The sequence below is a fragment of the Lactuca serriola genome, chromosome 3 (assembly GCF_051521515.1).
Source record: "Lactuca serriola cultivar US96UC23 chromosome 3, Lser_US96UC23_V15, whole genome shotgun sequence".
NCBI lineage: Eukaryota > Viridiplantae > Streptophyta > Magnoliopsida > Asterales > Asteraceae > Lactuca > Lactuca serriola.
In genome coordinates this window covers 65,199,883-65,211,699 of record NC_136410.1, presented here as the reverse complement: position 1 = coordinate 65,211,699, position 11,817 = coordinate 65,199,883, and the positions used below count along the sequence as shown (strand labels likewise).

Here is an 11,817-nt window from a genome sequence, read left to right as displayed (position 1 = left end):
TCTGTCCTCCAGCAGTTGGGGTTGAGTTTGCGGGACTTCAGCAGTGTGGGGTTGAGTCTACGGGACTTCAACAATGCGAGGTGAGTTACCTTCCAGTAGGGGTGGGTCTAAGGCCACAATGTCGGCCCACCAACAGGGGTAGTTAGTAGATAATTGTCTTTGTGATAATTATCTTGGTGTGCTTATGTGATATGCTTATGAGATATGATTATGTGATATGCTTATGTGATATGCTATGTGTGTCAGTGGTAGTAGCAGGGAATAGTTCTTCCTTGACTCGGTCGTTAGGATCGAAGGGTAGGTCAGTACCCCAGATATGCCTAACTGTATGATTATATCATGTTATTATATGATAGTGGTAAGGGGTGAAATAGTCCCCGGTTACCGGTTGAAAGATACCGATGGCGGTTACCGGTTGAAAGATACCGATGGCGGATACCGGTTGAAAGATACCGATGGCAGTTACCGGTTGAAAGATACCGAATGGGTATACAGAACCCATGCAATGCTTATCTGTCTGTTTATGATATGTTAGTATGTGATCAGCATGTTTATGATATGTTAGTATGTGATCAGCATGTCTATAATATGTTAGTATGTGATCATCATGTTTATGATGTTAGTACGTGATCAATATGTTTATGACATATTATTATGTGATAGTGGTAGGGTGAAATAGTCCCCGGTTACCGGTTGAAAGATACCGATGGTAGTTACCGGTTGAGAGATATCGATGGTGTTATGTGGTATGTGGTATGATGGGGGAACTCACTAAGCTTCGTGCTTACGGTTTACAGTTTTGGTTTCAGGTACTTTGTTTCAAAAGAAAGGAGTCGGCTTGGTCGCAGCGCATCACACTATGTTTTCCGCACACGAGATCCTTGGGATTATACTCTGATATGGTTTCATAATATTATATTCTGATTATTCACACTTTTGTTTTATGTAATAGCCTAATTAAAAATGAAATTTTTTGGCCTTGAATTTTGGGATGTTACACGTACGCATCTCCACACTCGCGTTTACTTCCCCTCCTACGCTGGGCGTAACCCAGCTTACGCTGGGTGTACCCAGCTACTTCACACGCATGCATTCCATGCATGCATAGGACCACTTTGTCACAATTCCTTATTAGGGACTATTATTGGCATCATTTTCAAAGTATCGCCACTTCTTCGTTCTGAGTCCGTTTCCGACGAACTTTATATCCATAAAAAGGTGGCGAGAAGCCCTACGTTTCTAGCAACACACCTCGGCCCGAAACTTTCTCAAATAACCTCAAAGCCCATAAAAGACCAAAATGCCCCTAGCCTTGGCCTCTGAAATCCATAACGAACACTTTTACAACCGGGCGTTACACTAAATGAGAGATTATTTATCGTAGTAATCAAATGCAGATAATAACAAGTACAATGAATAACATTGTTTATTGATCATTTATAAAACGATAATTATATAATGTTTTATGGCTAATTATGCTTGCTAATGAGTATAAAACAACATCCATGAGGAGTTTCTTTATAAAAACATTAATTGAATTGTTTTTATGTTTGTTTTAATATATTTCTATTTTAACATATTAGGCTTTTACACAGAGGAGTGTGTGTGTGTGTGTGTTAGCTATCTCCACATGAGTTGATTTACACATTTTACTATGAAGCTCAAATCCGGTTTAAATTGGATCTTTTAAGGTTTGTGTCGTTGTCCTCTTGTCCAACATACTTAAACACGAGCACCGGTTCCTCATCTTTCCTTGCTTTATGTTAGAAATTGGGGATGAAATAATTGTTATGGATTTTCTTAAATTCGTGGTTTCACTATCAAATTGAAGTATTTTTATGGTACAAATCGAATACTCAATTAGGTAAATTTCATAGATTTTGAATTGTGATGATGTGTGTGGTTATGTTCTTGAAGATGTACCAAAAAATGACCAAAACGGTTATAAGATCAATGTCTGAAAACTGTCACAAGATAGTTTCGAATTGTCACAAAACCCCCAAAAATTGTCATAAAAAATGGGTTTTAGGACAAGAGTCACAAGACAGTTCGACCCCAGCCAGGGGCTCTGCCCCTTTGGACTTGCTTGGGGCTATCACCCTTGGACCCCGCTCGTTGCCCCGGGACCCCTGTTCGTTTAGGGCTTCACCCTTAAATGACATGTACTTTGAATCTTGATCAAACTCAAACAAATGTGCACTCCTCACTTCCTTATTTGTTTAACGTTCCTTATTTGTTTAATGTTTATCAACATTGTATTTGGGGAAAATGACTCAGGAGGGTAACCAATTGTTGAGTTTTGTTCTCATTTGGTCATTTTCCTTTTTTTTTGTACCTAATATATCATCAAACTTGTTGCTTGTGTTCATCATAACTCTTTGACCGACTATCATAGGTGATAGCCAATCAAAAAGGTTATAGTGAACACAAACAATAAATTCGATGGTATATTGGATACAAAAAAAGGACCAAATAAAAAACAAACTCAACAATTTGTTGCCCTACATAATCATTTTCCTATTTAAAAAGCACTCTTGATTCCTGAACAACCCTAATACCAAATTTTAAAAAACTTGAACTAAATCTCTATATTTGTGACAACAAGTCAACCACAAGTACCAAAAATGTAATTTATTTTATTAAATTCGACAACGAATCGGTTTTTCTAGTACCTAGAATAGTACAAACAAATTAAAAATAAATAATTAAATACACACCATATAAACAGAGAAGGGTAACAAAATCTATCATGATTCCTTTCATTTGGTAGCAGCTAGACAAGAGTGACGATAATGGAAGCTCTGCTGAGCTCCTCCGCAACTCTACGACTCCGGCCACCACTTTCTGGCTCCTGCTCATCAAAACCTTCACTTCCTCGCTCTACATTCATACCACCAGCCACCAAAACCTCAAGAAATTCTCCCTTTTCTCGCAAAAACTCACTGTCTAAAACGAACCCTTGTTTCCGAGTCTGCGCGAGTTCTTCTTCGAGATCTGCAACTGAAACCGCTGTCGGTTCTACAACAGTTCCTTCTGAGATGAAAGCCTGGGTGTACAATGAATATGGTGGTGTTGATGTACTGAAGTTCTCTTCGAATGTCACGGTGCCAGAAGTTAACGACGACCAGGTTTTGGTAAAGGTAGTGGCTGCGGCACTTAATCCTGTTGATTTCAAGAGACGGCTTGGCAAATTTCAGGCCACAGATTCCGCCCTACCGGTAATTTCATCGGTTGTTTTGATTTGTTTCGATTGCATTTTGTTTTAAAGTTAAATTCCTTGCAGATAATCTGCATTAAACTATATAATTTCTCGAAATTGTGCATGATTGATGGTCGTTGGCTTTTCGTTTTCTACCACATTTACTCTGAATCTGATTTTGTTCTCGATAACAGACTGTTCCAGGATACGATGTCGCCGGAGTGGTGGTTAAAGTCGGAAGCCAAGTAAAAAGCTTGAAAGTAGGAGATGAAGTATACGGAGATATAAGCGAGAAGGCACTCGATGGACCTAAACAGTCAGGCTCTTTAGCCGAGTACACAGCCGTTGAGGAGAAACTTCTCGCTTTGAAGCCAAAAAGCTTAGATTTCGCACAGGCTGCCAGTCTTCCTCTTGCAATTGAAACCGCATATGAAGGTCTAGAGAGAGCCGGTTTCTCAAAAGGTAAATCAATCCTTGTCTTGAATGGTGCTGGTGGAGTTGGATCGCTTGTGATTCAGGTATCTTCTTAATTTTCATAAAACTTCACTTCGTTATTCCAAATTTATGAGTAAATTGTTTAGTGCGTATGGATTGATAAGCTTTGATGATGATGATGATGCAGCTTGCGAAGCAAGTATTTGGTGCTTCAAAAGTAGCTGCAACAGCTAGTACATCAAAACTCGAGCTGCTGAAAAGCTTAGGTGCTGATTTAGCAGTTGATTACACTAAAGAGAACTTCGAAGACTTGCCAGATAAATACGATGTTGTATTTGATGCAATTGGTAAGAGTTGGATCATTATTATTGTGATTGTAATTGTGAATGTGATTGATTATGGAGATAAAACTTTGTTTTTTGGGTGTAGGACAAGGGGAGAAAGCGGTGAAAGTGGTGGTGGAAGGCGGCAGTGTGGTGGTGTTAACCGGTGCAGTGGCAGAACCAGGGTTTAGATTTGTGGTGACGTCAACAGGTTCCACTTTGACTAAATTGAATCCGTATTTGGAGGATGGGAAATTGAAGGCTGTACTTGACCCAAATGGTCCATTTCCGTTTGACCGGGTCAAAGAAGCTTTTGCATACCTTGAAACTGGTCGAGCTACTGGAAAGGTTGTTGTATATCCTGTTTCAGAAGATTATATTTTGGAAAAAATGGCAAAATAAATGTAAACAAACAAAACATCAAACATATTAATTGTCACATTTGATTTGTGTCTAATATATATAAATTCATGAAGACAGAAGACCCTTACATTAGTAGTTTAGTTTAGGGGTAGGTCAGGTCATGTCATGTCATGGATTTATTTGGCCTTATCTTTTTCTAGTTTAAATATACATATTATTGGAAACATTGGATATACGAAAAAGAAAACACTCATAGAGAAAGAGAGGGTGAAATAGCATGACCAAGACACCAAAAGTCGAAACTACCCTTGAGGAAGTTGTAGTATCCTCCCTGTAGCGAAAGTGATCTATTCAACACTGCTGCTTTAATGAAAGGGTAAGTCAGTAAGTTCCCTAGGGAAACGTTCACAGCCTCCTTCTCACAGTGGGTGCATAGTTCTGCAATATCCAAATCGCCGAATTCTGCTTTCACCTTGGTTTTAGCAATGTCACATATCTTTACCCAATCCTCTATGAAGTCACTGCCCATATACACAAAAAAAATGTTACTAGTTTGTAGAAGTAGAAATCAATTAGCAAATGATAAAATGCCACAAAGATTTTGGTTCTTGAATGTTATGAATTTCGGTTCTTGAATGTTATGAATAAAGCGTACAAAGACAATGAAGAAGGAGGTGATTATCTTGTTTATTGCATGAATCATCCAACAAAATGCGACAGAAGACTATTTATGCTAAGAGATCCTCCCCTTATCTACACATGTCATATATGGTCTCTTTAATTTTAGTTTATATCAAATCACACAAACATCGACTCAAAACCAATTTTTCTCGTACAACTATTGATGTTAAGGGAATCCCACAAATTTCCAACTATCAATGTAAAGGAAATATAAGCAATGTCAAAATTTGCTATTGGACTAATTTGATTAAACATTGTTGAGTTGTGGCGTGTGATGCTTTTGGACCTGATTATCGTTACTAGTTGTTATTGCAACCAAGCAATGAATCTATATATAAAATCTCGACGCAATTATAAACATTCAAAATCAATAATATCTTTAGTTTGCTTGTGGACATAGCAAGATCACCTTAATTGTAGTTAATCTTGTGTGAGTCTATGGTTTCGAAACCTACACAAAAGGTATTGCAGACACAATTTTTGTGTTTTGAACCTGCGACTTCAAAGTCATGAGCCTAGCCCTTATGAGTTAACATAGCTCTACCCTCGCATGCAATAAATGTGTTATCACCAAAATTCTAATTAGCATTTTTGGAATGCGAGATCTCTCACCACCCCAATAAGGTTTCTCCATCAAGAACATATAATGTAGCCTCTTTTTCCCCTTTTCATGGCCACTTGAGCACATTTAGAAACTCTAAGCATGTCAATTGTCACCAGAACAAGTATATGTGAGCCCTTTCAAGTCCAACATGTAAAACCATGCCAAGTTTTCCTAAGCTCTTAGACAAGTCTAATTTACATGAGAATCCTCAATACTCCATAATTCATTCAAATGTGTATTAATCACGTTGTTGGCAATCCTGCAAGGAACGACGTTCCACATCAATACATTTCCAACACTCACCTCTCTCTTGATACGCCATAAAAGAATCTTTGTTGGGGCACATGTAAAATGACCACCTCGGATCTAAGATCCATGGATCTCCCAAGCTACAATGTAGGGATAACTCCTTTTAAGAGTTCATATATTCTTTTGCAAGGTTTGCATTTAGCCATTTTCCTTTGTTCTTTGGTGGAAACTTGATATTGCTACAATTAGTCATATATTCTAAGCAATATTCAAGTACATTTAGCTACATTTTAGCCATTGATTAAGATATTTGGCATTTAATTTGTTTAAAAATTCTATTTTGTAGCCAAAAAGACATTTTTCAAAGGAAAAAAAAGAGCTAAAACGCAAGTTGGGGACTCAAATATTTGAAGATAACATCAAGAGAAAAAATCGTGTAGAAAATGTGGATGTCACATCGTGGACATACCCTTGCCACGACGTGGTGACGTTTTAAACATGGAACCTTCCTCGATGATTTGCATGGAGACTTGGAACATACGTAAAGAAAATGTTTCCCATGACGTGGCAAGCATTGTGTCACGCAGTGGCAACTGATTTTGGCAAGTTATTTAAACGACCATTAGGTCATATTTTGAGAGAGAGAGAGAGAGAGAGAGAAGGAGGGAGGGAGAGAGAGAGAGAGAGAGAGAGAGAGAGAGTTGTTGTTGTTACCTCCAACTAAGGACGACCATAACCTTCTGAGAAACCATTGGAAGGCAAGGAATCGATTGGAAATCACGGATTGAAGAGATCTAGAGGCGAAGAACTTAACAATTCATTCGGTTTGATAGTTTACATAATCTCTATTCTACTTTACTCGTTGTTTATGTGTTTTTCAGATTTAGTTATGGGCTAAATACTCTAACTTTCATTTAACATAGATGAACCCTAATACTATGCGTTGATTTCAAGTTTTATGGATTAATTATGTTGGTTTTTACTTGTGTTTGATATATCATATCTTAGCATATTAAAATTCTAATTTTTATCATTTTATGCACAAGTTTGGTGTAGTTAGATGACCATTCTAGTTGAATGGACTTGATATCTAGTTATTTATGATCATTGAATTGCTAGATATAGAGATGGAACAAATCCTAGGGTTAGGTGGTAATAATTAGTAATTTTAATTATGTTAGAGGACATTAATTATTATATTATGTGCTTGAATTGTTTGTCTTGATCATAGATATGTAATCATTAGATCTTGTGATTCATAGAAGTAACGTTAAAATCAATTTGGTGTTCACTTGTTACATGATCGTTGTAATAGTATATCATAGATTGATAAAAACACTAGGAAATCATAACAAGATAACTATTAACTTTATAATTTGGTAACCATATAAATAATCCATTGCATTAGAAATCAAGAATAGGGTAAAGGTGATTCAAAGCGAAACGAAATTGTTTTTTAATCTTGGTTTAGAATTGTTTTTGTTTGCTTACTTTAGTTTATAGTAATCTTAGTTAATTGCTTAGTTGATATTTAAGTTTTTATGAACTTGCAAAATCATATAAAAACCTCCAATTATTGGTTATTTTTCTTTAGTTTAATTAGTAGCCGTTATTTTTTTGTTAGAAATTTTATTCCCTGAATTTGACACCCTACTTACTTTCCTATACAATTACATGACTAGGTATGTTTTAGCTAGTTAAATTAGATAGAATTATAAATATTTAAAAATGTTAGTACATAAATAAAACATATCAACACTAAATGTTTGATTTCACACGATGGACTTGACCTTCCTCCTTTTTATTATTTTACATTTTTCAGATCTATACTTATTCCGACTTGTTACATTCAATTCCGTTGGTTGAGTTTTTAGGACTTTGCACAATTAATGCTTTATGGTGTGCTAACAGTTTGATGGAACTTCACCTCAACATTTTTAAAATCTATCAAGGTGGAGTTTAATTCATCAAGATGATTTTATAAGAAGTTAAGAACATAATTTTCCTTCATTGTCAACAAGAATAACCGTTGATCCACAAACTCGATTGAAGTTGTTGAGTTTTGAAGGTGTTGTTTGTTTTTTTAAAACCATTTCAGACCACTTATTACTGCGTCGCGCAGCACACGTGTAGCGCTTGACCATTCACGGTTGTTTGTTTTTCAGAAGACTTCTGACTTAAAAACTGTTGCGCATGTATTGCGTGACACAACACTAAACCAACAGATTCAAACCTCTTCACGCCTTAGTTTAACTTACTGTAGCAGTCTGCAGACGTTAAAAAACAAACATATTTTTTATTACACGTTGCAGCCGTTTGTTCCACATCTTCTGCTACAGAGGATTGCAGAGGTGATCCGCAGACTTCATGTATTTTCTCTTCGGAAAAACAAACAGCACGGAAGTCTCTAATTCATTGGTATTGGTTTACTATTACCCCTAGTGAGAGATTCACCTAATCAAACCTTACGACACTTTCGGTCAACAGTAAATCGAAACATAATCAAAGAACAAAATAGTTGCCATTTGCTCGAGCAAAATCTAACCACAAAATGTATCGCACGGGAACATTTTATCAATCTTCCATGAAGCTATAATACCAATTTGTTATGAGGACATGTGATCGTACTATATCGATTAGGCAATGATGAAAAGACAACAATGATTTCGATTCTTGAATATTGTTATGCATATAAAGATGAAAGATGTGATTATCTTGATTATTATATTGCATTATCTTGATTATCTTGATTAATATCATTGTGAGAGGTAGGTACTAGGTAGTATTACTACTTACGAATGTGTTGTCCCGTCGTCCGGGATAGACATGAGTCCTTTAATCCCGCCACAGCAGCTGTGTCCCATTTACTAGAATATTTTCCACCTGAAGACCAAATTTTTATTAAACCAAAATTATGCACAACTTCCTTAATTTAAATATGAAGCTAAAAAATTGTTGTCTAATATCACCTTAAGATGCACTACCGCATATTCAAGAGCTGCCCCCACTCCCGAGTACTTTATCTACACAACAAAAACAAATATTAATTTATCTAAACTAGAATATATATATATATCCACTCTCATAAAGTCATAATCATCGCAAAAAAATATCAACTATTAGGTTCGACGGAATGGGGATCGGCACACTTCAGCGAACACTGCCCCATGACCTTGGCAAGGAGCTACCGATGAGAGAGAAGAAAATAATGCAATTTTTTTTTACCATTTATTTTATTTTCTTATTTTCAAAAAATAACTCATTTTCAGAAGAAAAAAAATAAACATACTCCCTTTTTATAATATAACCGTTTTGTTTCAAAATTTTAAATTTTAAACACTCTATCTTTCACTATAAATAACATCATGTTTTTCATTCTACTCTCATAACCTTTTTATTTTTCATCTTCTTTAAAACTCCTCACTAAAAATGATTCATGTTTGGTCAATTGATGAAAAATTCATATTGGTTCATTTATGGGTTGATGTAACAGAAAAGTCAATGAGCATTAACATCACTACGACTACTTTCTGGAGTAGAGTCGCCGAAAGATTCAACCACGAAGCCACTCTACCTTGAGGTAAAGATGAAGTCTTCTCCAAATGGAGACATACAAACGCAGTTTCACTTCATTTTAACAATTAGTTTCATAGGGTGATGAGGGAAGCCAAATAAGGTGAAAATGAAATTATTGTGTTTGTTAACGCTTTCTAGGCTTTCCGTGTAGAAACCAAAAAACATTTCCGGTGAGTTTTAGCAAATTGTGAGTAAGTGCCCCAAAGACATCCATTTTAAGCTCGTGTCTTCTAATTTCTAGTGGGTTGTGTGTTTTGATTTCTAGTGGTGTTGTGTGTTAATTTTAATTTCAAATGTGTTATGTTTTTTAATTTCAAGTGTGTGATTTCCTTTCAAGTTAATGAAATTTAAGTTTTTATTAAAATATTAAAAAATTTAGCGTTACAAGCGTGACAACTCATGCATTGTAAATGACAAAAATTTAAAACAACGTTGCAAATATTAAGTGGTGCCTATATGGACTATGACAAACTTAGAACCACTCCTCCGGTCTTAGTCTTATGAATAGTGGGAGTACTTCTATCATTTCCATTTATAATTAATTAGCAATGATTTGCGGACAAAATTAAAGGACCATGTGCTAGCTAGATGACATGTTTGTTATGATTAATGAAATGAAAGATGCAAATTAAATAATTGAATAAGGTAAAATTAAAGATGATGACCTTGTCATATTGAGGGACCATGTTTGCAATGTTTCGAACCATAAACGCTTCACCTGGTTGGAAATCTAAGATGTGTGAGGGACAAACCCGAGAATCTGAGCACGCAAATACCATGAACTGCATTTCAAATTAAATTAAATTAAATTAACCCCAAAATAACTATTATAAATTTTCCATTATGTGGTCCAAAGACTCTAAGTTTAACTAGCTAGTATCATTATAACCAGATACTTTAGTACTATAAGTTTAAGAGAGATGACCTTGGGACTTTGTCCTTTGCATAGCTCTTCATATAAATCTGGGTTCTTTCTGCAGAAGTAGGCATGAACTGATAACTATTATTATTTCTTCAAGACAAACACAAAGGTCGAAGAAGAGTTCATTTAAAGCTGTACAGTTATCCCTTAGTCGACAAAAAAATTGTAATTCAGAATTTAATATTTCTGTGTCTTAAAATGACATAAGGTACAAAACGCACTCATATTTCTCTGTCTTAAAATGAGCAAATCCGGTCTTTATCCTCTCTACCGGGTTAACGGCTTTGGTAGAGGCCGCCTCCAGATCAGCCGTTAGTTGCTTGATTTTCGCGGCGGCGATGGTTTCAAGCTCGCTTTTCTCACTGCAACACCACCGACAATACGATCGTAAATGCTGACAGTACGTAAAAAACAGACATCTAAATTTGTCAGTAAGATAATGGCTGACAGCAGCAATTGCGGGGACTCACACACAGACAAATGTGTATATATGGTGTCGCAAAAAATATCGGGTTTAATTAGGTTAAGTGAAAGAGATAATGGGACTGATTAAGTAATTAATTTCATAATGAGAAAAAGGATTATCTAATCCGATCATTTAACGAGGTAACGAATCAAACAATCGTAGTCATGGAGGACTATCTTATATATAATTTCAACAAAATTAATGGAAAAAACACGTACCTGAGAAGCTGCTTCAGTCCTTCAATGGCGTCGTCGTATGAATACTCTTCCGTCATCTCTTCTCCTTACGAACCTGACGAAATTCTGATAGACAAAGAAAAAATAAATTATAATCGGATTAAATTGAAATCGAGTATATAGCTTCATCAAATCACGTATCAGATCATATATATTTACATACATATGTTGATGAGTGATAAAAAAATCCAGAGAACGAAATGATCAGACAATCGGTACTCTTTGATGAAAGAGAACGTAAAGAAACAATGAAATCATGAGCGGATGATTGTGGTTAAGATGTCGGTGGATCATGTGGAGTACTTGATTTGCATTAAAACCTTGTCGTTGTAAAGTTGAACATTTGATCGCTGCTTCAAATTCAGATCAGCTGTGCTGATGGAGACGAGGGGATGAAGAACAGGCCAGACCACACACGTTTAGGCTTCCGTAACTACCTTATTTATAGCTACACCTTTAGAGCTGTGTATCTTGGTGGATACTATTAAGGTATTTTATCCCATACAAAAAAAAAATGGTAAGAACCGCGATACAAAAATGGTATGAACCGTGATTCCGTTTGTTAAAGGCACAAACTTAACATGCACAAACATTAAAAGTAATTTTTGGATATAATGTGGTCATATGTGGAAGATGTATATTGAATGAAATGAGGACTCAAGGATATGGTCACATGTTAAGAATTGGTGTTGATCAATTATGTAGTTTGTCTTTTGGGTCACCATGAATCTGTTCCGAAAAACATAATTTTGAATATTCGACT

The 11,817-nt window shown here is 35.9% G+C and overlaps 1 protein-coding gene and 1 pseudogene across 2 annotated transcripts; one reads left to right on the top strand and one right to left on the bottom strand.

The window, feature by feature from the left end:
* The first annotated feature begins 2,738 nt into the window (after positions 1–2,738).
* LOC145092500 (2-methylene-furan-3-one reductase-like) lies at positions 2,739–4,432 on the top strand. The gene is made up of 4 exons (XM_079030442.1): positions 2,739–3,218; positions 3,394–3,717; positions 3,822–3,981; positions 4,064–4,432. The coding sequence occupies exons 1-4, from the start codon at positions 2,793–2,795 to the stop codon at positions 4,357–4,359; spliced, it is 1,206 nt and encodes a 401-aa protein (XP_078886568.1). The 5' UTR covers positions 2,739–2,792; the 3' UTR covers positions 4,360–4,432.
* LOC145092501 (carbonic anhydrase 2-like) lies at positions 4,363–11,484 on the bottom strand (annotated as a pseudogene). The gene is made up of 8 exons (XR_013702564.1): positions 11,219–11,484; positions 11,037–11,128; positions 10,574–10,714; positions 10,356–10,404; positions 10,096–10,212; positions 8,824–8,877; positions 8,651–8,737; positions 4,363–4,841 (listed from the first exon to the last, which is right to left on the bottom strand). The product of XR_013702564.1 is annotated as a carbonic anhydrase 2-like (transcript).
* Between the last annotated feature and the right edge of the window lie 333 nt (positions 11,485–11,817).